Raw genomic sequence first — 27,886 nt, 5'->3', positions numbered from 1 at the left:
TGAGCCAAGCATTGTTAGGCTTTTGACATTTACTATTTTGTTTAATTCTTCAACTACTAAATATCCTATTTTAAGAGAATTGAGGCTCAGAAAGATAAAGTAACTAACCCAAGGACCCTCAGTCAGAAAGTATCAAGGCTAGGATTCAAACCTAGCTATGCCAGAGTCCATACTCCCTCCACTGTAGGATGCTTCCTTTCATTAATACTATATAATATTTCTTCTATCAAAAGCAATTTTCACACCACAGTTTTCAAAATTATAACTTCAAATAACTATAATATTCTATCCAATGGAAAGAACCAAATTTACTTTATTATGCCTCTATTCTTACACATACAGGTTATCAAATTTCTTGTTAGTTCATTTGTTTGCATTTTTCTTTATTTTCATCTCTTGTCCTCTCTAGCCTCCTGCTTTCCCAGGGTTTGTTTACTTCCTTGCACAGTTGGCTAAACTTCCTCCCAAAGCCTCTGAGTTTATGGCTTTATGGCTAGAGTCAGGATAGCAACCAGAATGACTGAGCTTGCGACCTCTCTGTCCAAATCTGCAATTCCCTAGAAAAGGACCGTCAGTCCCAGATTGGGGTAGGTGCCTGATCTGACTCCCAGTGCAACTATGTGGGCTGGTGTGGGGGAAGGTAGTGTTCACCTCAGGAAACAATTATGAGGAAGCAGGGAATTGCCTTTATTTGTGAAATCCAAAGTACATCATTTATACCATCAAGTTAACAAGAAAGTTCTGTGTAACTTAGTTGCCTTCTATAGTTTCCCTCACTCTAAATCCACTGACTATAAAGTTCAAGCCATTTCATCTTCAATATACCAAATTTTTTGTTATTGTTAAAATAAAGCTACAGTAAATATTTTTCATCTAGCTTTTTTACTTTTGAATTATCTATTTTGAATAAACTGCTGAAATGAGTCTGTAGTATAAATTAAAGAGTATAAAACATTTTTATGCATTTAATACAGCTGTTTAAAGTAATACCCAAAATAGACATTCACAGCAGTCATCAGCAGTGTATCATTTTCACAGAAGCCATAATAATATTAGGTATTAAGATTAAAAATCCCTTTAAATTCACTTAATGGTTTTAACATGTTATCTCCCTGTTGTAATGCACATTTCTTTGACTACCAACATGACTATATATTTTTCCTTATTTATGTACACTTTTCAAAAGAATCTAATTACATTAGTGAGATTATGTTAATTAATTAAGTTATTTTGATAGTACCTATCATTAGCAGGTTTCTTATAGGAAGAAAACTACTAAAGCTACTCTCCACACTGAAATACATCATAATGCAGTTTTCAGGTTCACTTGCTCATTCTATAGCAACTCCAAGTTACATGTGTGCTACTTTCTGGGTGTTACAAAGAGTTAATGGCCAAGGAGTAATCCTTGGTAATTCTAAGGAGAGTAAAAGCAGCTAGTGAGGAAAGAACCACCGTAGACTACTAAACTGACATAGTAGGTGGGGCAAATGTTGGACAGGACCCTCACTTTCATGACAACTTTCTATTCCTATGAAGGACAGAAGGAAGAAAGGAAGGGAGGGAAGGAAGGAAGGAGACAAAAGACAGAGAAACCTATATTTAACTCACAGGAACCTTGAAAAGGTAGAAAAGTTGAAAGGGACACATAGCTAATATAAGGGAACAAAGTATATTTCTGTCCTACAGCAGAAGTAGTATTTCAGTCCTACCATGACAGACTCACATTTTCCAAACTAAAAAAGGGAAATTCTGTATACAGGCAATGAGATCTGCTCAATATCACTACTACTGAAGACATCCTATCCTCCTCCTATCACTTTTCTCACTGACCCATCAATTCTAGATTCAAAACATGAAACAACACAAAGTAACCTATCATCAAGTTGCACTTGGGATTCAAATACAAAAACCAATCACTAAATACTTTAGAAAGGTATCAACACTTTAGGGAAAGAGAATTTACATTTCCTTCCTACAACAAGAAATATAAAACACAGGTCTTAGTGCAGGCCTATTAACCTGGTAAAAGGGAAAACCCAAAGTGTAGCTTTAGCCATGGCTGGTGTGGCTTAGTTGGTTGGAACATCGTTCCCATATGCCAGCATAAATCATGTTCAAGAGAAACAGTAGCACCTGCCTGTTTGAATGTCCTTCCAGAGAACCCAGGATTTAGAACTGTCTTCAAATATGATGAAGCAGCTCTGTTTCAATATGTTTATCTGAAATACAGAGGAATATTTGTGATTTTAAAAAAAATTAAAAACAAATTTAAATTCAAAATTATTAAACATTTACTGCAAAAACTGCAAAAGATATATTAAGGTAACTTGCCTTTTTGATAGTTCCAAGATAAAACAAGCCATCTGACCATCTAGCTAGGACATCCTGACCCTCTTCAAATTTACATGCTGGCTTTTTGACTTTATGTCCATCCTGTAAAGACAGCTTGGTCAAGGATGTTGGGGTCTTTTGGTTTCGACGTAAAGGAGACCGCTTGTGGACCAGTGAATTACCTGCCCCTGTAGAGTCTCTGTTTAGAAAATAGAAGATAACCATATATAAGATTAACTTACTTACAGAGCTTATTTTATACCAATGATATCATATATTAAAATTTTTTATTTATTAAAAACCTTAAATTGAGGTCATATATAACAAGTACCTCAAAGTCACAAATACTTTCCAGAAACAAAGAAATTTAAAACAAAATGATAGCAGTTCTCAACATACATTCAGTGCCTATACAAGGTAAGGCCAGAATTCAGCAACCACCCCAAGATAATAAGGCAGCTATCATCAAAATAACAGCTCTAAGTTGAAGTGGGCAGGCCATGGTTATGAACAAAAGATGATCTGAATTTCATAACTGGGTTTAGAGCAAAAATAAAAAAAGTTACAGAGCACAATTTCACAAGCACTTTATAAAGAACAAAAATGCTTATGCCACATGTAGTTAAAACACACTAACCAGTGACTTTGGGGTAGCTGGGTATATTCAACTCATTGGAAGAGTAGTCATGACCTCCCTACATGGAATCACTACAGATTGATCCTTGTTTACTGACAGGAATGTATCACACTCCCTCAAATATGCACACAGAAAATTTAAAATAAAAATTGGGAATCATCAATTTCACAAAATCATAATCAAATGAGAAGTATATTATAAGATCATTTACTTTTTTTAAACAAAAAAATCCCCAAATTACATATTCTAAAATACAACTTATGTATTAGTTATTCCATAAACAGCATAGCATACCACCATCAACTTTTTTTTTTTAATATATATATTTTTTATTTCAGAGAGAGAAAGGGAGGAGAGAGAGACAGAAACATCAACAATGACTCAGTCATAGATCGGCTGCCTCCTGTACGCCCCCTGCTGGGGAAAGGGGTCAAGCCTGCAACCCAGGCTTACGTCCTGACCAAGAATCAACCTCAATCTCCTGGATCATAGATCCATGCTCAACCGATGAGCCACACCAGCTGGGCCCACCATCAACTTTCTTAAAGGTAACAAAGCAGTTTGTTTTGTTTCACTTCCCAAATTAGATTATTTTTTTTACTAATTAAACAGACAACAATATAGATAGATAATAATTCAAAAATAGGCAGCATAAAAGTTAAGTAAAAATAAAAGAAGTGAGGAAAAAAGTTTTAATACCTAGGGATTAGGAATACCTAATTTCAATACCTAAGAATACACAAATTGTGGGAAATTCTGTCATAAGGTAAAACATGGATAAACCTTGAAGACATTATGCAAACCAAAATAAGCCATACAAAAAGGACAAATATTGTGTAATTCCATTTATATGATATAACAAGTAGTAGAATTCATAGAGACAGAGAGTAGAATGGTGGTTGCCAGGGGCTGAAAGGAGGGAGGCATGGGTAGTTAGTATTTAAAGGGTAAAAAGTTTCAGTTAGAAAGATATGCATTTAAAGACATGTTATCTCCCCAAATACCCCAAATTTGCTGAAAAACATTAATCTACACATCCAAGAAGTTCAACAAACTCCAAGTAGAATAAATGTAAAGATCTCTATACCCACACATACCATAGTAAAAATGCTAAAAGACAAAGAGAATCTTGAAAGTAGCAAGAAAATTACTCATCATCTACAAGAAAACCCCATAACTTCTCATCAGAAACAATGAAGGCCAGAAGGCACTGAGATGACATATGCAAAGTGCTGAAAGAAGAAAACTGTCAACCAAGAATCTTATATGCAGCAAAACTGTCTTTCAAAAATGAAGGTGAATAAAGATACTCCCAGATAAACAAAAACTGAGAGAATTTGCTGCTAGCAAAGTAACTTACAAGAAATAGTAAAGGGAATTCTTAGGGTTGAAAACAAGTAAACCAAGATGAAAATTCAAATACACACACATACAAGAAAACAAAGGATATTGGTAAAGCTAATTATAAAACAGTACAAATGCACATTTCCTCTAATGTGAAACAATACGTTTATAATTTTATTGTTAGGCCTATAACATATAGAAATGTAGCATATTTAACAATAACAGCACAAAGGAGGTGGTGGGAACTAAATTATATTAAAGAAATGACACCAGGTGGTAACTCCAACCCATAGGAACAAATGAAGAAAACCAAAAATGGTAAATAAGGAAGTAAATATAAATGAAGTGAGTATGTCACTTCAAGGAAGTATCTGCCATATACCCAAGTTATTCATCGTTTCAAAAATAGTATTCCATGAAAAAGCTGCAAGTTCAGCTGGCAACTTAAACAATGGCCTAAATACCTTATGTATACTTCTCATTTCACCGCACATATTAAAAACCTAAACTCTAGGTTAAGAATTAGTGAAAGTAACTTTTACTGTTTCAAGAAGAATGTTCTTAAGTGAAATAGGATTTTCTGTGTGCATGCATGTGTATGTTTGTGTTTACTGTGAGTGCTTAACAATGAAGAATATTAGTTACAGTTTGATGCCACTGACCTGTTCCATGCTAAGGCACACAGCAGTTTGACCAAACACTGTTTTTACATCATATGTACAAATACCAAAACAGTGGTAAAAGCAAGTAACATCTTAGTATTATCATGAAAATAGTTCTCACCTTATGACCCCCTAAAAGAACTGGGAACCAATGTTCTAAAGAAAATATATATTGCCATATATTACTGCCATAGTCAGCTGTGAGGAAAAGGTACTTTATTTAGTACTATGATTAGAGGGGTTGAAAGATCTAAAAGTTTGACAGATGACTGCTATAGATAAGTAAAAATGATGAATTATAACAATAAATTTTATCATCAGAAACACTCATTGCAGACTGAGCACCTTCTTCTCCCAGATACTAAATCAATCTAATGACTTCAAATAGGCAAACAACTTTCCAAAAAGCTATAAATCCAGTGGTTAAGGGATTTTTGCTTTCCTTAAGTTAAAGAAATTAACTAAAGCCTGAGCAACATAATTAAGGGTGAAATGACCTCAATAGAATGCCAGGGAGACTACCAGGACCTGGAATCTTCCAATTCCAGAGTGGAAGATGTACAAAAAATCAAAATTGCAAATATTTCCAGAGAGTTTCATATGCTCTGCTATTGCCTCAACAAATTCTCCCCTTTTTTCATTATGGCAAGGTCTGTCTCCATCTTACTCTCCACTTATTACTCCCATTGCACAGCATGTCCTTAGATAAACATTTTCTTACTTTTCCATCTCCTAGTGTTTCTGCCCTGCATCTCCTAGTATTTCTAGTGTATTGTGTTTCAATGATACCTAATCTAATAAGTTACCTTTGACTCCTTGTGCCCCTTCTACCACCACCTCCTTATAAGTTACTTAATTCTTACTATGTGCTCAACTCTACATTACACATTCTGCATATATATTTATTCACGAGTCATTTTTGAGCCCCTCTTATAAGCCACTTAACTATGGCATGGGACCAAAGGTAACTTAATACCCAAAACAATAATGGAGACATTATTACAGATAACTTCACAGATCCCTTTTTACATATAAAGAAACTGTAAGTGTAAGAAGACAAATTAAGTAACTTGACCAAGGTTATATAATTATAGACTAAATAATCTTCAATAAATGTTTATACTGGCATCTTTCCATTAACATTCAACTATGCTTAAATATTTTCAAGAATTTATAGGGAGCGCTGGCTGTTTTTGCTCAGTGGTTAGAGTGTCGGTCCATGGACCAAAGGGTACGGAGTTCAATTCCTAGTTGCAGGTTCGATCCCCGGGCTTGGTCAGCAAAGCCACCAAACGATGTGTCTGTCTCACATCAATGTTTATCTTTCTTTCCCTTTCTCTCCTCACCCCCCCTCTGAAAAATCAATGGGGGGAAAATATCCTCAGGTGAGGATTAAAAAAAAAAAAGAATTTATATAGAAAAGAGAACTAAAATTCTCTTGATTCCTTATGTTCCTATTTCTTTCCTTCCATTCACAGCCAAACTTCTGGGGCAAAGTTATGCACACTTAACTATTTCCACTCCTAAAGTCTTCCCCATTGAGTCTTCAGCACACAGTAACACATACCACCATTCCCCAAACACTACACCAAAAGCAGGAAATGTGCCTATCTTACTCTTATTTACAGATGTATCTCAATGCTCTGCATAGGGCATGGTATATAAAAAGCACAAAGGTTACATGGAATTTATGCAGTTCAATTCAAAAAAATCTATATTTAAAGAGTTAAATTTCTTCTAAAAATAACTAAGCACAAATAATCTGTTTTGTTCTGAGTAAATAAGAGACTCTAATTCACATTCTAAGGGAAATACACACCAATTCTTTATCCATATAAACATAAAGAACAAAAATCAAATATAAAACCACATTAATAAACATTTGTAAAGGATTATCCTCTTTTAAAATTTCTCTGCCCAAAAATATTTTACAGAAGAAAAAGCAAGAAGAAAGGGTAAACAAATGACACATACCAGAACTCAAAACATAACTAGGATAAATATTGTATACTTTCCCCTAAGGGGAATGTCACTGATTACTTCCCTCCTCTCTAGAATGTACCTTTATTAGAAGCAAAATTAATTTTTCTAATTTTAGAATTATTTCTTTTCTGATTGCAAAGATAAACATGTAGATGGTAAAATATAGAAATACACAGTCAATGTGAAAGTTTCCTATGCTACCTTCTCCCACAAAATAAAACTGCTAATCTGATTTTTCTTATGTACATACTACATATAAAGATATAATTCATATGTTTTAACAAAAAGTAGATTATATACTATTCTATAATTTTCTCACATAACAATGTATCTTTGACAATGTAATGTCCACCTGCATAAGTATAAAATGAAAGTATTTAAGATAATCTTATCAACTGCTAAGCTACTTTTAAACTATTATCGAACTGAGGAACATTTAGGATACTTCCAATATTTCCCTATTACAAACAATAATATAGGGTCCATCCTTTTACATTTTATTTTTAAGTGTACCAACGACTATATAAAATAAGTTCATAAAGAATAATTATTGTAGCTCTGGCCAGTGTGCTCAGTGGTTAGAGCATCAGCCCACTCACTGCAGGGCCAAGGGTTCAACTCCCTGTCAAGGGCACGTACCTGGGTTGCAGGTTCGATCCCCAGCCCCAGTCAGGGTGCATGTGGGAGGCAACCAATCGATGTATCTCTCTCATGTCGATGTTTCTCTCTCTCCGCACTCCCTCCCTTCCACTCTCTCTAAAAAAATCAACCAAAAAAAATACCCTCAGGTAAGGATTAACCAACAAACAAGAAGAAGGAGGAGAAGAATTATTATTACCGTATCAAAGAATATGTACATTTTCCCTTTTTATTGTAAAAATTACAAATATATACAATAGTAGACAAAACAAGTCTAACGAATCATCAGGTATTCACCATCCAATTTCAATTATCATCTCATGGCCAATATTGTTTCATTTAAGTACCCCATTTCCCCTCAACCCATATTATGTATATATTTTAATGTGAAATATAGTTAAATGAAATCTCCAAAAAAAGTTCCAATTAACACTCTCACTGACACTATCATAGTAAACTTTACAGCCCACACATTCACCGAAAGGGATTATTATCCTTTTGCTATTTCAAACATACACACACACACACACACACACACACACATTTTCTACCTATATTTCTATTATTAGGGAAGCATTTTTTTTCATAGATTTGTTAACAATTTGTACATCTTCTGGAAACTGCAGTTGATGTTCTTTGCCTTTTTTAAAAACTGAAATGTTAACCCTTTTCATGACTTTCAAGAGCATTTCATATATTATAAATAATACTTTATTATACATGCTGGAAATATTTTTCCCAGTTCATATACTGTAAAAGTGCTATGATAAATAAACTTTCTGATAAGGGGATCAATATTTCTGGGTACTCAGTTGACTCTGGTCAGTAGCTACAAAGCTGTATCTCTCATCTTGCATCCAGGCTAGGCTGCCTCTCCTGTTTAAGAAGTCAGGCCAAAGAAAATTTAAACAGAAAACCGAAAGAAGTAAAAGGGCTGGCTCACATGCCCTTCCCCTGAACTCTATACTCATTACCTCTGCTGTGGGATTATGCAAAGTGGTCCCTGCTTTTCCCAATATCCATCAAACCTCCAGTCCATACCTTTTCACTTTATAGGATATTAAGACCATCTAGAATATTCTTGCTTCTCCCATGGAGTTGATGCAAGTTAAATTCCAATGTATTTGGCAGATAATCTTTAGCATAATTCCAATTATGTTAATCTTTAGATAATTCCAATTAATTCCAGCAGGATTTTTTGAGGTCAAACATTTTATAAAATTAGATAAACTAAAAGTCCATAGAATAGCTAAGTCAACTTTTAAAAGGAAGAACAAAAAGAAGACTTCCCCTACCAGATGCTGTGACATATTCTAGAGAAAAACTGTTCCAGAAAAAAGGGAACAGACAATAAAACCAATGCAGCAGAAAAGGTATGTCCAAAACAGAATCATTTAGCCCTGGCCAGGTAGCTCAACTGGTTAGAGCATTGTCCCTTTATAACAAGGTTGCAGCCCAGCCAGGCATGGCTCAGCGGTAGAGCGTCAACCTAGGATCCAGGCGATCGGGGTTCGATTTCCAGTCAGGGCACAACCCCGGGTTGCGGACTCGATCCCCAGTCGGGGGCATGCAGGAGGCAGCCTATCAATGACTCTCTCATCATTGATGTTTCTATCTCTCTCTCTCCCTCTCCTTCCCTCTCTCTGAAATAAAGATATATTTTTAAAAAACAAAAAAACCCACAAGGTTGCAGGTTCAATCCCTGATCAGGGCACATACAAGAATCAACCAATGAACGCAAAAACAAGTGGAACAACAAACCTATATGTATCTCTCTCTCTCACTTTCTCTCCCCCACCCTTCCTCTCTCTCCCTCTCTCTTTCTAAAACTATTTTTTTTAAAAAAAACAACACCAAAGATGCCCTGCCGGGCGTGGCTCAGCGGTTGAGTGTCGACCTGGGATCCAGGCAATTGGGGTTTGATTCCCGGTCAGGGCACATGCCCAGGTTGTGGGCACATGCTCAGTGACTCTTTCATCATTGATGTTTCTCTCTCTCTCCCTCTCCTTTCCTCTCTCTGAAATCAATAAAGATATACTAAAAAAATAAAAAATAAATAAAATAAAAATTAAAAAAACAAAGATTAATTTATGGTAAGTTGATAAATGATGAAAGTGATATCACAAATCAGACAGAAAGGATGTATTATTTAGTAAACAGTATTTGGGAAACTGGCTAACTTAAATAAAGAAGACATTATATCCCTAAAATAAGTAAAATTAAAAAAAAAAAATTTTAAGCCAGCCCTGGCTGAGTGGCTCAGTTGGTTGGAGCGTTGTCTGGTACACCAAAAAGGTTGGGGGTTTGATCCCCAGTTGGGTAAGTATGGGAGGAAACCGATTGATGTTTCTCTCTCACATCAATGTTTCTCTCTCCCTCCCTCCCTTCCTCTCTCTCTAAAAGAATCAAAAGAATCAATAGAAACATATCCTCGGGTGAAGAGTAAATAAAAAAATTAATGAAAGATAAGTATATATAATAGAACCAATGGCATCAAAAATTGGTCCTTTGAAAACATGGATTAAACTGGCAAACATTTGGGAAAGATTAATCAGGAAATCTGAGAGGCAGTTGAAAAAAGTGCACAGCTCAGAAAGGAAAGAAAATCAGGTTTGTAAGTAAAGTTAGAGAGTCAGAAAATGTTGATTATATTTGCAGCCCTGGATAGAGATCAGAAGAAAAATGGGATGAAGTAGACAGCAGAGTATTAAGACAGCAGAGTAAAGATTTCTATGCTCCTTCTCATTCTAAATTTTAAGACCTAAACAAGGAGAAAAGAAAAAATTTAAACATACACTATCTTCTTCAATCATTCTACAGTACATGTAAAACTCCAAACCACAATATTTGAAAATGGAAAACAGTTGAAAGAAAAATAAACAAGGGTAAAATGAGGAAGACAATTAAACTTAAGTGCCCAGCAGAAAAAAATCAATTAAAAATACGTGCATTTGTCCCACAGAACCACAAAACACTGAAGCACTGGTGGCACCAGGCTCAAAAGTGCCAGAGGTCAGGCAGGGCAGGAAGAATAGAGTAATATGTAGAAATCTGTATAAAAGGACAGCTGGACTGCCAAATCACATTTCCATCAAAAGATGGAAAGTTTATTCTTTTTAGGAAATGAATCGAGAGAAACACAGGGCACAGCAAGGGGAATAAAATAGGTGAAGTGCGTCCTGAAAATAGGGGTAAGTTTTCTTTATAAATATACTCAAGACAATAAATGAAAAGGAAATGAATTTTCAAAATCATCATATTGTGACACCTAATGAATAAATTGATCTATTCACTGAGCATCAGTGACTCCTAAGAAGCACAAGAGAAACAGCCAGACATTATATATTTATTGAAGGGAGAATACACCATACCTATGAAGTAGTCCTGCCTCCGCCCCCACAAAAGCAAACCTGAATCTGATAAGCCTGGTGATCTAGCCACCAGTTTATAGAACTGCAAAGAAATAATGTTCAACTGCACACTGGGGATGTAATCAGCAAAACCTAGGCTAAGAAATCTACAAGTCAAATGACCTGGTTCCTCCCACAAATAAACTGCACACATGCAAAAAAGCAGCAAGATGCCAGTTGGACCCTATAAGGGAAAAAGATTTAAAATAGTGTTTACAAAATGGGAAAATTAAACTATAATCTTTAAGATGTACAGTTGTTTAACAAAATTATAAAGAAAAAAGGTAATCACCATAAAAGTCAGAATAGTGATTAACCTTTAGGGAAACAGAAAGGTTAAATCTGGGCTTTTGGGTTGGCTGGCAATGTTTTATTTCTTGACCCTGGGTTGGTTACAAAGGCTTTCACCTTATAATACTTCATTAACCTATAAATTTATTTTATGCAGTTTACATTTGTACTTTGTCTTACCTTCAGAAAGGTTTTCTTTAAAAACTACATCCTCAGAAATCTGAGAAAATATTGCATCCATGAAGATACTATACAAGAGAAAAGAGAATATAGCAAGTACCAAGAAATGAAAGCCATAATTTTTTTTAAATCAATAGAACAGCCCAGCCTGAGTGGCTCAGCGGTTGAGCATCGACCTATGATCCAGGAGATCGAGGTTCGATTCCCAGTCATGGCACATGCCCAGGTTTCGGGCTCTATCCCCAGCAGGGGGAGTGCAGGAGGCAGCCAATCAATGACTCTATCATCACTGATGTTTCTCTCTCTCTCTCTCCCTTCCTCTCTCTGAAATCAATAAAGATATATTTTTAAAAAAATAATAAATAAAAAGAAAAATCAATAGAGCATAAATAAAAGACAAATAATAAAAAATAGTCAGAAGATCAATCTAAGAAATCTAACGTGGCTTAGTAAAAGTACATACAATAAAGAGTAAACAGAAAAAAGGGAGAAAATTATCAGAGAAAAAGTAGAAGAAAACATCCCAGAACTGAAGAACAGGGGTTGCCAGATTGAAAAGGCCAAGTGTCCAACAAATTGAATGAAAAAGATCTCTGCCAAGGAAATCAAGGATGAAGATAACTATGATGGGAAGAAGGAAAAAGGCAACTGCCCTGGCCAGGTAGCTCAGTTGGTTGGAGCGCTGTCCTCCAGGTTGCAATTTCAATTCCTGGTCAGGGCACATACCTAGGTTGTGGTGAATACTGGAGGCAGCCAATTGGTGTTTCTCTCTCACACTGTGTTTCCCTCTCTCTGTCTCTCTCTCTCTCTCTCTCCCCGCCTCGTTCTCCCCCTGTGCCCCCAAAATCAATGAACATATGCTCAGGTGGGAATTTCTAAAAAAAATTTTTTTTAAAAAGGCAACTTACAAAGGACTGAGAATAGTAATGACATTGTTACAGCAACATCAGAAGTTAGAAGACGGGAGCAGTTCATTTAAAATTCTAAGTGAAAAATATGTCGAGTAAAAATCAACTTTAAAACCAAACAAATTATAAATCAAGACTAAAGGGTAAAATAGTACATTTTCAGGCATATAACGTCTATAAAGATTTACTATGGAAGCACACTTTCTTAAGGCCTGAGGGAAGATATCAAAAAAAGGGAGTAAACAAAATAAAAGCCAGACACAAGATGAAAGGGAGTCAACACAGCAGAAAAGCAAAGGGAACTGTGAGGGTAACCCCCAGGACAATATCTGTGCAGGAAGTATAGAGAGCAACAAGTCCAGATTAGAGAAGAATTTCAGAAGAGCTCCAGGACAGTATCTCTTTAAAAAACAACAACGTGATAAATCATATGACAGATTGACATAATGGAAAACTACACTGCAAAACATTCCACAGAACAGGGGAAAGATGTGAAAATTTCAATGTTCAAAGAAAACTAAGGAAATTCTATTTCTTTAATGAGTCAATTTTTAAACCTAATTGTATAAGAAATGTTATTTTGAACAAAAAAAGAAATGTAATACTAGAAACAATTAAAAATATCTAACAAATATTTGACATTGTTCTAAGTACTTTGCATGTATTAAATCATTTAAAACCCTCAAGATTACTTTATTGTACCATATTCAATAAGGCTCATATGTAAATTTTTATATAACCATGAAAGGAAAATGGGGTTTGAAATTTTTTGTGTAAGCATATTGAAAGAATGTGAAGCTATGTAAGAAATTCCTCAACTAACAATACAGAATTTGTCTAAAACTGACTAAGATACAAAAATGTTTTATTTAGAAATACAAAAAATATAGCTAAGAGTAAAAAGTAACTGCTTCTAATAAGGATGGAGGAAACAGATATGACATTGCATCTTTTGGGGGTCCCCCCCCATTTCAAATTTGCAGAAATATTTTCATGCTCTTTTATTATTACTCATTATGTTTTCAAATCATACCATCTAACAAAGCTTTCTGAATTTAAAAATGTAGTGGCAAGCAATTTTGTTCTCTGATTCTCAAAATAATAGATAACGGAGAGTTATTTTGGACATAATTAACTTCAGGTTAGGTTTTTATTTTTTATCTTTTCAGACATTCAATATTATTTTGTAGTTTCAGGTATACAGCATAGTGGTTGGACAATCACACACTTTATAAACTGTTCCCCGATATTCTAGTACCCACCTAGCACCATACAATAGCTATTACAATATTACTGATTATATTTCCTATCCTGTACTTTATATCCCAAATTACTACCATTCTTAATCCTTTCACCTTTTTTACCCAGTCCTCCAACTGCCTCTCCCCTCTGGCAACCATTAGTCTGTTCTCTGTATCTATGAGTCTATTTCTGTTTTGTTTCTTCATTTACAGTGTTCTTTAGATTCCACAGATAAATGAAATCATATGGTATTTGTCTTTCTCTGACTTATTTCATTTAGCATAATACCCTCTAGGTCCATCCATGCTGTCGCAAATAGTAAGGTTTCATTTCTTTTTATGGCCGAGTAATATACCATTGTATATATGTACCACAGCTTTTTTTTGCCTTTTTTAAAAAATATATATATATATATCTTTATTGATTTCAGAGAGAGGAAAGGAGAGGGAGAGAGAGCGATAGAAACATCAATGATGAGAGAGTCATTGATCGAGCCCGCAACCCGGGCATGTGCCCTGACCGGAAATCGAACCCCGATCGCCTGGATCCTAGGTGGATGCTCAACCGCTGAGCCACGCCCGGCCGGGCTGTACCACAGCTTTTTTATTATCCACTGATCTATTGATGGATGCTTGGGTTGCTTCGATAGCTTGGCTATTGTAAATAATGCCGAAATGAACACAGGGGTGCATATATTCTTCCAAATTAGCGATTTGGATTTCTTTGGGTAAATACCCAGAAGTGGAATCGCTGGGTCGTAAGGCAGTTCCATTTTTAATTTTTTGAGGAACTTTCCATAGTGGCTGCACCAATCTGCATTCCCTCCCAGCAGTGCATGAAGGTTCTCTAACACACTGCATCTTTTGGTTAAAAGTTTTATAATTTTACTACTACTTCATTTTTTATAAATATTAAAAATTAACTTTTAAAAGATAGAAAATGATGAAAGTGAAAACAAACCCTTCATAACATCAATATCCATAGCAGTGTTTCCCAAAGGGAATCCTCTAGAACGACAGTTCTCATTTCACAGGATTACCTTTAGAGCCTTTAATACAGGGTGGGGCAAAAGTATTTTTATAGTTGTGAGTATGTGAAAGAGAGTTTACCCTTGTATTATTATTTATTTATTAATTATTGTATTATTTTCCATACCAACAACTGTAAACCTAGTTTCACCCCACCCTGTACGTGAAAACACACTTCATAGTTTTCCCCTAACATTAGACCACAAGAACTACCCACTCCCTCCTGTTTTAAGGCAGCAGTTCTCAAAATTAAGTCCAAAAACCAGTACAAAGAAAAGCAAGAGCAATGTATTGTTTTTAATTAAGATTAATCAACTTAAACTATAACATATTTTGAGAGCATATCCTTACACTCTTAAGAGTTAAAATAGCCTTTCTTTTATAAAATAATGGTGATAAGTGGCAGCTTTTAGTAATCTTTTTACTTTCCAAAATAAAAAGGTGGCAAGCCTATGTCAGCACACTACCCTCATCCCACCAAAAAAAGTTCATGAAAGTCAAATCTGGGAATCTCTGGAAAATTCTTATTTGAATGATGAGCAAACGAATACTCTTAGGCAGGGGTGGGGAACCTTTTTTCTGCGAAAGGCGATTTGGATATTTATAACATCATTCAAGGGCCATACAAAATCATCAACCTAAAAATTAGCTATGAAAAAAGCTCCTAGATTTATTGAATTTCTAGTCCCTCCTGTGGTTGCACTGGCAGGGTCAGACCAAATGCTTTCGTGGGCTGGACGTACCCCCACCTCTGCTCTTAGGAAAGACAACCCAGAAAGAATATCATTTAAAAAATAGTAAGAAAAAGGAGAAAGTAATATATCAAATGTACTTAATAAGTTAGGTAAAATGAGTAATTAAAACTGTTTATTAAAGTTAATCTCCGAGTCACCTATGACCACTAGGTTCAAATGCCAGACCACGTGGGGTTTATAAGTGAAGACTAATAGGCTAAGTTTAGCTTGCTTGCTCTAACTCCTCAAGAAGGTCAAAGAAAGTTTTGCGTGGGAATAATTTAAGCATTAATACAAGCTACTGGTTACAAGAATGGAGAAGTTGTTGAAACTAGAGGAAAAATAACCTCACCATAAATATTCATATTCTATCATACACTGATAATTAATTCTCAATTTAATTAAAACATGTATTCAAAGCAGAATCAAACAATTTTTTAGAAATTTAAGACCTAAATAAAACTCCATGTAAACAAGTAGAATTTGCATTTCAATTACAATGGAAAAAAAAATCCTGCTCATCACTAGATATCTAAAACTTTTCATAGTATCTGGAACAAAGTAAGTACTTAATAATTATGTCTTGAATAAATTAACGAAAGCCTATACTTACCAATACACACACTAGCAAGTAAATCCTCCACCTATCAAGTAAACATCAGTATCCTATGAATGCACATATTCTACAACACACAGCTCCAAATTTGTTCGTGAATTTCAGTGTAAAATTAAAAAGCCAAAAACTCTTCTAAAATTGTATTTAATTTCATCTCACTTCAAGATTGAAACTAAAAGCAGAACCAATTTCGCCACCCTGGCTTCGGGTTTAGCCTGAGCCCTCTAGAATTAAAAATAGTTTAGTCACCTAATAGGTTAAGTAATGACAAACATGTATACATGTATACAGTTTCAATGAGTGTGGCTTTGGTTCTTATCATGAAATTACGGAAAATATATTTAAATACCCTAAAATTTAGAATAAAATAATTTGAACATTTCTGTATGCTTAGGCTTTTGCAACATGTGCACAGTACTTGTGTAATCACAAAAAGATTTTTATAAACTATGAAAAATCATAGCTTAAAAAATTGTAAACATTGTTAAATATAAATTTGTATCAAGTACCCAGTCATCTTAACCATTTGTGCAAACTGAAAACAAATGTCTCCACAATGACATTTTAATACTAGCTAATACTACTTGGAAATCCGATGACATATTAGCTGTGAGTTGATTAGTTATCTCGAGTGCGCAATAAACAGGTAACTACGGGTTTAAAACACCAAAACCCAATAATGCTAATAATATCATAAAAACCATAGTTAACTTCAAGTTAAATATATACATTCGTGGTCAGGTCCAGAACTGGTGAGATTGATTACAATAATGTAAATGAAACTCACTAACAATTCAGGCAAAAATGAACGGAAAGAAAAGTTCAGAATTTTCATTATAATCCTGCAGAATTTGGTCCTAAGACCAGGGAAGAAGAAATAATAGAATTAAGGTATCCTTGCTGAGAGCCATTAACTCTGCCCTAGAGTTAAGCAGTTCCAATTCCTAAAAGAAAAGTATGAACCAAATCACAGGTAGGTTAAAAGGGCTTGAAAAAACCTTCACCTTGCCCTGCCAGGCGTGGCTCAGTGGTTGAGCATCGACCTAGGATCCAGGAAACTGCAGTTTTGATTCCAGGTTAGGGCACATGCCCGGGTTGTGGGCTCGATCCCCACTTGGGGGGGGAAAGGAGGCAGCTGATCAATGATAGCTCTCTCATCATTGATATTTCAGCTCTGTCTCTCCCTCTCCCTTCCTCTCTCTGAAATCAATAAAAAGATATGGTTTAAAAAAAGAAAAAACCTTCACCTTACTATACCGTGTAACTCTCTCAAGAGCATTCATATCTCATTTTCTTCTAATAACAATGTCATAGGATAGGAGAGGCAATATTCCCTTTAACATATGAAAAATCTGTAACTCAGAAGTAAAATCACTTCCTTAAACCTCTAAAGAAAATCGAATAATGTTGGATTACATCCTAAAACTCTTGAATCCTAACATGGTAAACTCTAGTAGGTCACACTATCTGAGACAAAGAACTGAAGTCATAAAATACAGTGGGAAGGCCAAGAATATTTTCAGACTTAACAACTGGTGAAATCAAGTCATTCATTGACATTTTCAAGCCTCTGGTCCATAGTACATTTAGCCACAATACTTTTATAGGCCTAATTTAAGTGATGAAATGCATTTAACTCTATTAAGTGATGAATGCATTTCTAGAGATGGTTCAACTTGGTTTCTCAGCTTCCATGAGATAAACAGCTGTCTATCCTTGATTTTGAGACAAAAAAGCTCAAGTGTCTCCAGTTTACATTTTCAAAGTTCTGCATTTAAAGAGTCTCATACAAATAAATACAAATAGTTTATAAATAGTTCAAAACCAACAAACTGGGATATTAAGTTATTTATTAGGCTGAAAATGTTACAAGCATCACAGGTTAGTTTTCTCCTTCCATAGGAGTATTACATCTTTGCATTTCAAGATCTAGCCATACAGACTTCCTTTTAAGTCTTCAAAAACAAAGATCTTTCCCACTCAAGACATTCATACATACTGTAACTCCTACCAAAACTGCCCTCCCCACTCCTCCATCTTTTGCATAGCTAATTCTTCTAAATAATTCTATCAAAGCAGTTGTACTCTACAATATTCTCTAACAAAGAACTCTTGTTATTATAACATATACATTCTTTTTTCCCAATTCTTGCTTTTGGAAATTGCCAAATATAATCAAAAGAATAATCAGTACACTCTTCACCTAGATTCACCAATATTTCACATTTCTCTCTCCCTCTCCCCCCCCAGACATCATGACATTTCACCTGTAAATATCAGATGTACCTTCTTAAAACAATGAACCTTCTCAAATTTAGCCACAAGACCATTATCGTATCCACCAAATTAAACATTAATATTATTGCCTAATATACAGTCCAAATTCTCCAATGTAATACAAAAATGTTCTTAACAGCTTTTTCAAAATTGAGGATCTGGTCAATGTTCATACTTTGCATTTGTCATGTCTCTTTTGTTTCCTTTAATCTCAGTTGTACCCTTGATTGGGACTGTTTGTTACTAAACACTAGGCATTTTTTGAAATAAGCTATCTTGGTAGCATGAGACACATACTGAGTTTGTCTGATTGTTTCCTCATGATTAAAGTCAGGTTAAACAGTTTTAGCAAGAAGCTACAAAGATGCTGTGTTTACTTGGGGGGTGGGGTCCCAGCTCTAAAAATACTACATACTCCACAAGGGCAGTGAATATGTCTTATGTTGTTCAACAATGCATCTCTAGCATCTAAAATGTATCCCACATTGCCCCGACGGGCGTGGCTCAGCGGTTGAGCATCGACCTAGGATCCAGGCGATCAGGGTTCCGTTCCCAGTCGGGGCACAAGCCCGGGTTGCAGGCTGCAGCCGATCAATGACTCTCTCATCATTGATGTTTCTATCTCTCTCTCTCCCTCTCCTTTCCTCTCTCTGAAATCAATAAAGATATATTAAAAATAAAATAAAAATAAAATAAAATAAAATAATAAAATAAAATAAAATACAATAATAAAATATATCCCACATAGAAGATCCTCAATAAATTTGTTGAACAAATAAGTAAATTAATTCTCCGTAGTATATAGTACCAAGTACAGTTCTTTCTTCAACATGGGCAACCAACAGAAATTTGTTGATGTTAACTCACAATTAAGATAATGTCATTAGGATCCAAAATTATACTATGATGAAAATGTTTTGAAATTTAGTATAAATGTATTTTCAGTACTAGGTAAGTGCTCTTAACCAGAATTGCATAAACTATTCTTCTATCTATCTACCAGAGAATTCATGAACTGCTATCAAAAAGTCACAGGAGTTCAAGTACCCATAAAAGAACCTTAAACTAATGTGGGAACAGTAGGAAATGATGCTGTCTTTTTCTCACTGAAAATTGGTTTATTTTGTTTCTAAATGACTAAAGCATCTTAATATTATAAACTATAATTCTTAAAATAAAACTCTCCTAGGAATAGTAAAGTGGTGCATGTGCCAGACACTCCTCAAAGAGCTGAAAATTTGATGATTAAGACGTAGTCTCGCCCTGGCCAGTGTGGCTAAGTGGTTAAAGCATTGGCCTACACACCAAACAGTCTCAGGTTTGATTCCCGGCCCTGGTCAGGGAGCATGAGAGATGCAACCACTTGATGTCTCTCTCTCACATCGATGCTTCTCTCTCCTTCTCTCTCTCTCCACATCCCCTCCTTTTCACTTTCTTTAAAAATCAACCAAAAAAATATCCTCAGCTGAGAGTTAACAACAATAACAACAAAAACCTAGTCTCCTGGCCTCAGGAGAAAAAGAAAACATTATATTTTTCAAAAAGTTTAGGTGCTATAACTAAACATATATGCAAAGTAACTGTGAGGGAATGTGCAATAAAATATTCTAAATTTTTAAAATCTTTGCAAATAACTACTTTTGTTTCTCTCTAATGAGCACCAATAAAATTCTTAAAACACTGAGAGGATAATATACATATCTTGTCTGTTTTTAAGAAAGAAAAATCTAAGCGATAGATTTAAACAACTGTCAAAAGTAGAAAAGAACTGAAATCTAGAGAAAAACAGGAAAAAGGACACTCAGGAGAAACCTGACTTTGGGAAAGATTCTATCCCCTTGACAACTCTCATCATTAACCTAATGGAAAAATAATGCCCAATGTTTTCATTATGATCTAAAATCTTATTTTAGTTTTAGAAATTACCTGGAAGGTTTATTTCCTAGCTAATGTGAAAAAATTGCTTATAATATTCTTAAATAAGATGATCATCTAGCTTCTGCTTAAACATTTCCCTGAAAGGAGAATTCTCTATCTCAGCAGGTCACAACTACTAAATGCAATTTTATAAAACATGTAACAGTCCGCAAGGTTCCCAGACTACAAAATTCCGTTAGAACTACTTTATTAATCACCGATTTTCTAAAATATTTTTTTCAAGTATGAAAAACATGTCTATTATTAGTCTCCCCTCTTCACAGCCCTGTTATGTTTTAATAAGAACTCATAAGTTCAAAACTGTTCTCAGCAGGTCATCAATGCCTTCCTTAGTTAAATACAATGAATTTCAGTCTCACTTGTACTCTTAGCAGCATTTATGGTGGCTCATCACTCCTTCCTCTCAACATTCTTCCATTGGTTCCCATTGGGACACACCCTTCTAGTTTTTCTTCTAGCCCTGATTACTTCTCAATCTTTTGTAGTGTTCTCTTCCTCTGTCTGTCCTTGAAAATTTTCTGTTCTACAAGGATTATGCTCAGACCTTTTATGACTTCATATACTCTGTGTATGAATCTATTCACTCCGTAACTTTTATTGCATCTATCAGCCGTTAGCTTCTAAATTTATAGCTTCAGAGAGTCTTACTTTTCTTCTTTAAATATGTTTTTATTGATTTTAGAGAGAAGGGAAGGGAGAGGAAGAGATAAAAACATGGATGAGAGTGAAACATCAACATTGATTGGCTGCCGCCTGCACACCCCCTACTGAGGATAGAGCCTGCAACCCAGGCATGTGCCCCAGTTGGAAACTGAACCAGTGACTTCTTGGTGCATGAGTCCACACTCAATCACTGAGCTACGTCGGCTGGGGAAGATATAAATTAATTAATTAGACAAATGTCTTTCCTTTAAATCTAATTATTATTGAACATCTCAGTTTGGATCTTCCACAACCAACTCAAACTCATCAGGTCCAAAAGTGAGCTCATAATCTTCCATTCTAAACCTGCTCCTCTCTTCTTGAGTTCTCCACTTCTCTAAATGTCAACAACCAGTTGTTCAAAGTCAGATACTTGGCCCTGGCCAGTGTGGCTTAGTGGTTAGAATGTCAGCCTGAGCACCAAAGGGTCGAGAGTTCGATACCTGGTCAAGGGCACATACCTGGGTTGCAAGTTTGATCCCAGGCAGGTCTCGGCATGTGCAGGAGGCAATCAATCAATGTGTCTCTGTCATATCCATGGGTCCGCCCCCACCTCCCCCACTCTCTAAAAAGAAATCAATGGAAAAAATATCCTCGGGTAAGGATTAACAACAAAAAAAGAACTCAAATACTTGGAAATTCTCTTTAAATGTGTGTATTCCTTCTAATTGGAAAGAATATAAGCACCCCTATGTTCACTGCAATGTTATTTACAATAGCCAAGACCTGAAAGCAGCCCAAGTGCCCATCAGCAGATGAGTGGATAAAAAAGCTGTGGTAAATTTACACAATGGAATGTTACTTGGCCATAAAAAAGAATGAACTCTTACATTTTTGACAGCATGAATGAACCAACCTAGAGGGTTTTATGCTAAGTGAAATAAGTCAGTCAAAGAAACATAAATACCATATGTTGTCACTTGTATGTGGAATCTAAAGAGTAAAATAAATGAACAAACAAAACAGATTCACAGACACAAGAACATACTGGTGGTTGCTTGAGGCAAGGGGGTTTGGGAGACTGGATGAAAGAGGTGAAGGGATTAAGAAGTACTAATAGGTAGTTACGAAATAGTCACAAGGAAGTAAAGTATAGCTTAGGGAATATAGTCAATAATATTACAGTAATTATGTATGGTGCCAAGTGTGTGCTGGAAGTATCAGGGGGAACACTTTGTACAGTATATGATTGTCTAACCATTATGCTGTACACCTGAAACTAATATAAAATAATATTAAATGTAAATTGTAATTGGAAAAATAAAATTTTACGTTCTTTTTTAAAAAGTAAAAAAATAAAGAACTCCTAAGTTTCTAATTTGACCCTAGAACAAAATCTAGTACTTCTTAACTTAACTCTGGCTGCAAAACAAAATCAAGTGGGGAAAATTAAAAAACACAAAAATATACAAGAATCCACATCAAACGTAGGGTTTGGAATCTCTAGAAGATGAGTTCTAAGAAACTGGTCTTGTTTTGTTTTTGTTTCTTTAGCTCAACAGGTGATTCTGTAATTATCTAATGTTGATTAGAACTCTTAGGACTGGTCAGCAATTTATAAAACACACCAAAATATCAAGGGCCAGTACTTTTCAAACTTTAACTAAATGTGGTTTTTTAAACATTTAACATTTAGTTCAGTAACACTTCTAAATATATTATGCTCAGAACAGTACATGATAGTTTAGTTAACATGTCTGAAATCATAATTATGAGCAGGGCAAAATATTCAGTATTAGACACACTCATCATCTGGGGAAGAAGACTGTACAGGGTGTTTTTAGTGGATAGGATTCGTCAAGGCTCTTTTGTTTTATATAACAACTCTTCTGGGAAAAGATTTTGTAAATTAATGCTATGCAATTATATTGCACCTAGAATTTATAATGCACTTTCTCCTGTATTTTCATTCTTGACCCTCCCAGCAATCCTGTGACTAACACAAGTGGGTAACACTTCCATTTTATAGGAAAAGAAACTCAAGCTGCTGCAGAGGTAGCAGTTAAACACAGACCCAAATCTTCTAAATATGTAGGGTATCCCCCAAAAATGTATATACACTTTAACAGCTGATAACTCACTTAATTTTCACTCCTTTACAGGTTTAACTGATTTGAAATAATGGATGAAGCCAGACTAAGCCTTGAACAAAGATAACTTATCCTAAAGTGCCACTAGACTTATTTTTATGGGGCTACATAAAAGATAAAGTTTACAGACAAAACCAACCAACAGACGATGAACTGAGAGTGCACAAATATAGAACAAAATGAGTCTTGATGTTTGCAGTTCCACTGATGTTCTTGTTATCAGCTGTGCCTATACCAGAATGGTCATCAGTCTGAAAACAGGCACTGACAAAAAATATTATTCATTTCTGTAGACTCTTTTAAATTTTGTAAATGAACTGTATGTTAATAAACACTGACTATAATCATTCAAAGTAGGTATAAGTTTTTTTGGGACCACCCTGTATACTGAGTACTTTCCCCTAGACAACTATGTCTTCCCACTCCACCTCCTGACTATAACTAAAAAAGTTGTGAGAGCTTTTTTTGCAATATAAACTTCACTAGTAAGCAGAGAAAAACAAAAGCTCATCTTCAGTTTGTTTTTAGTACACGGCTGACTAAAACCAAACAAATTCGACCTGCTCTTGTTATGCCTGCTCTGGTATACTTTGTTCCCCTAATTTTTATTTTTTAATTGAACATTTCATTTTCAGATAATTGTAGATTCACGTGCAGTTTTAAGAAATAATAGATTCTGTATAACACACCCAGTTTCCCCAAATGGTAGCATCTTCAAAAACTAAAATTATCACAACCAAAATAATAATATCAACAGTCAAGATAACAATATGTCCATCCTCACAAAGATCCCACACATTGCCCTATTCCCCTAGGCAACACTTAGAAGTGTGAAAAAATATATATACACTCTCTCATTAAATCCTTACTCAGTTTATCCACTCAAAATATAAAAACTATCTTCACAAGCCACTTAAAAACACACACAACTGTATATATTACACAAAGTATTATTGGTCAGGACTGTTAAGACATGGTGTAAGATTCTTAAGCTACTACTACAACAATATCCCTTGCAGAATGGGATTTTCAAGCTAAGACTGCAGTTCTGGCTTTATGAAACTTTTTTTTTTTTTAATTTTAACTGATATGCATACTGTATGATTCCATTTATGTGAAGTTCTAGACAAAAATTAATCTAAAGTACAAAAAACGGGAACAGCAGTTAGGGAGAGAAATGGCTGAGAAAGACTACATGCGAGCTTTCTGGGAAAAGATAAATATTCTATAAGGGTATGATTTACCAGTATATCCATTTGTCAAAACTATACTGGGGTTATGCAACATTTTCTTAGACATCAAAAACACAAGCAAAAAAAAAAAATAGACATAAAGTGAACAACAAAATCAAAAACTTTTGTGCTTCGAAGGACACCACCAAGTGAAAACACAACCCAAGGAATAGGAGAAAGTAATTGCAAATCATACATCTGATAAGGGACTTGTATCCAAAATATATAAAGAATCCAAAATATATAAAGAATGTTTACAACTCAACAAAAGATAAATAATCCAATTTTTTAAATGGGCAAAGGACATGAATAGGTAGTTCTCCAAAGGTACACAAAGGCCAATGACTACATGGAAAAGATGTTCAACATAATTAGCCATCAGGGTAATGCAAATCAAAAGCAAAATGAGATATCACAGCACACCCACTATGATGGTATAATTAAAAAGAGACACAAAAGTACTGGCAAGGATGTGGAGAAACTGGAATCTTCATAGTTGCTGGTGAGACTGTAAAAGGGTACATACAGGCTCTTTGAAAAACTGTTTGTCAATTCCTCAAAATGTTAAACACAGATGTATTATCTGACCCAGCAATTCCGCTTAAATATATACCCAAGAGAAATAGGAACACGTGTTTATACAAACCCTGTACACAAATGTTCACAGTATTATTTTTTATAGATAAAAAAGTAGAAACAACCTAGATGTGGATCAACTAATGAATACACAAAATGTGGTATGAAATATATTTTGGGAATAAACAGGAATGAAGTACAGATACATGCTACAACATGGATGTACTTTAAAAACACTATGTTAAGTGAAAAAAGACAGACACAAAAAGCCAAAAATTGTATGATCCCATTTATACTAAATGTTCAGGATAGGCAAAATAAAAACACAAAAAACTGATTAGTCGTTGCCAGAAGTAGAGGGAGGGACAAATAAAGAGTGTTAGTGGATACAGATTTTCACTTTAGGGTATTGGAAATGTTTTTAAGCTAGATAATGGTAATGGTTGCACAATTCTGTGAATATACTAAAAAAGAAAATCACTCAATTGTAACTTAAAAGGTAACATACATGTGAATTATGTACATATAAATATGGTATGTGTATTACATCCCACTAAAGCTGTTATTTTATAAGTGTACAGTTAGGATTTGTGCATTTCAATATACATAAATTTTACCTCCAAAAAAAAACACACCAACTTTAAAAAAATAATAGAAACCATGGAGTAAAATGGGGGACTGGATAGAGGTATAGATGAAATAAGCATGGGTACAAAAAAAGTTCATTATACTATTTGTGTTCTTTGTATATGTTTGAAATTTTCCTTAATAAAAAGTTGTTTTTAACTGATGTGTCAAATTAACACATCAGTTAAATATATCTTTATTGATTTTGGAGACAGGAAGGGAGAGGGAGAGAGGGAGACAGAAACATCAATGATGAGAGTCCTGACTGATCAGCTGCCTCCTGCACACCCCCAACTGGGGATCTAGCCGCAACCAGGGGTATGTGCCCTGACTGGGAATCAAGCTGTGATCTCCTGGATCCTACATTAATGCTCAACCGCTGAGCCATGTCCGCCTGGCCAACAAAGTAAATTTTTTAAAAATAAACTTTCCTAACATCCATTTTTGCTGTTTTTCAACAAAAGAAACACAATCTTGTATCTCTTAAAAAGACCAGAGAAGTTATTACCTTCGTTAATCTTTTGCAATGTTCTATGAAAACAGAGATAATGACAGAAGACATGATGTGTGGCAAAACTGAAAAATACTTTATCTTAAAAATGTATAAAGAAAATTTCATTCTCCTTAGTTAAAAGATAGTTCCTTACCCTTGGGTTCCTGGATTTCCATGGTTAATGGATATGACAATTCCTAACAAATAGGTGCAGTAACTCCTAATATTGTGCTGTCCAAGGCAGCAGCCATTAGCTACATATGGCCATTCAAATTTTAGTTTTAAATCATTAAATTATAAATTCAGTTCTCAGCCGTGGTTGAGTGGCTCAGTTGGTTGGAGTATCATCCCATGCACCAAAGGGCTGTGGGTTTGATTCCCTGTTGGGGCACATGCCTAGGTTACGGGTTCAGTCCCTGGTTGGGGCGCATATGTAAGGCAACCAACCGATGTTTCTCTCTCACATCAATGTTTCTCTCTCTCCCCCTTCCTCTCTCTAAACATATCCTTGGGTGAGGATTAAAATAAATAAGTAAAAAGTTCTCAGTCTCACCTAATAATTAAGCTAAATTATATATTCAGTTTCTAGTGTTTAACATCCACATGTGGCTATTGGCTACCATACTGGATAAAGCAAATAAAGATCAATTGGTACAGAAAGTTCTATTGGACAGTACTACCCTACCACATAAAAACACCCACAGGGAAACTTCCACATTCCAATTTGGGGTTGTTATATTGTATCAATAAGTAAATCCTGAAAAACAGGGGAAACAAAGCATAAAAGGATCAACCAAGAAATATCATTTGTGGAAGTTTAGACTGACTAAATTTTATTTTCAGAACAGATGTTGGCAATGGCAACTCCTCAGAGGCAATTTCCCCATGTGTTAAAATAGATTATCACTATACTGCCAGTTTTCTAAAGTCAGATGTAAAGATTATGATGAAATATAAATGGAACAAATCATCCTTTCAGTCAAGAGTCTAATAAAAAGGTATATTTATAATCCATGACATCAAAGCACCCATAGCAAAATACTCAGAATAAAATCCCTTTCCAAACTGAGCTCTGAGGCAACAGGCATACTTAAAAAGTATTACTAAATATATTTTGTTTCATGTAGGAAAAAAGTTTAACCAGATCATTTCTACACTTCTAGTTCAAAAACTGTGTGAGCTTTCATCCTAATAGGTATAGATTTCCGTTAATGCCATTAACATGATACCCAGCATGAGGAAACAGGTGCACTCTTAATTCAAATATTTTAGAATATTTTTAGTACCTTAAAAAAAACTGAAGGTGTGCAAATTTAAAATGTGAATTATACATTTTTTTAAAATTTAGGAACCTAAAAAAAAAAATTTCTCCTTGCATCCCCTTCTCAAGCTATCAATGCAAATGCTTGGAGTGTGACTAACATTCCAAATATCAACAACAGAATGCTCTATGTTAAGAAATTTAAAATCAAAACTCTTTCCTTGCCAAAACTACTGGGCACCTAAAACTTTAAGTCAAAATGACTCCATTCAAAGCATTTCAAACCTTTAAAAACGTCATTTAAGAATTTAAGTATTTACTTTATCCACATTAAATACTTTTAAGTTCACTGTCTTTGCAATCCACTGCTAAAAAAGGAATTCTCAAGAGAGAATGAAAACATGGAAATTGAAACCAGCCTGTAGGCAAGGTATACAGGAGGGTCACATGGAATCAATCTGAAGGAGAAAGTTACTACTACCGGAGCATCTGGAGTCAAGTTAAATCAGGCACTATTTACATATTTCTAGTTCTGTACTGACCTCACATGCTTTAAGTTATACACACGCCTACCTAGGTTTTCATATCTGAAATGAATTAGTAAATGGGTTCTATCTTTAATTAAAGTGCTTTAAAGAACAGAATAACATTCCATATCCTTTTACCCATTGTTCACGAGCCC

At 34.9% G+C, this 27,886-nt stretch overlaps 1 protein-coding gene across 2 annotated transcripts in view; it reads right to left on the bottom strand.

Moving 5' to 3' along the window:
- MTF2 (metal response element binding transcription factor 2) overlaps positions 1-27,886 on the bottom strand; it is a 50,432-nt gene that overhangs the window by 21,380 nt on the left and 1,166 nt on the right. For both annotated transcript variants that reach the window (XM_016197182.2, XM_016197183.2), the window contains exons 2-3: positions 2,335-2,533; positions 2,141-2,222 (exon numbers count right to left, since the gene is read on the bottom strand). In XM_016197182.2, coding sequence (XP_016052668.1) covers positions 2,141-2,222; positions 2,335-2,533 — 281 coding nt within the window. The remainder of the gene's footprint in view (positions 1-2,140; positions 2,223-2,334; positions 2,534-27,886) is intronic.

Source organism: Miniopterus natalensis, chromosome 9 (assembly GCF_054644295.1).
Source record: "Miniopterus natalensis isolate mMinNat1 chromosome 9, mMinNat1.hap1, whole genome shotgun sequence".
NCBI lineage: Eukaryota > Metazoa > Chordata > Mammalia > Chiroptera > Miniopteridae > Miniopterus > Miniopterus natalensis.
The sequence above is the reverse complement of the archived record's forward strand: the minus strand, read 5'-3'. Positions and strand labels throughout refer to the sequence as shown.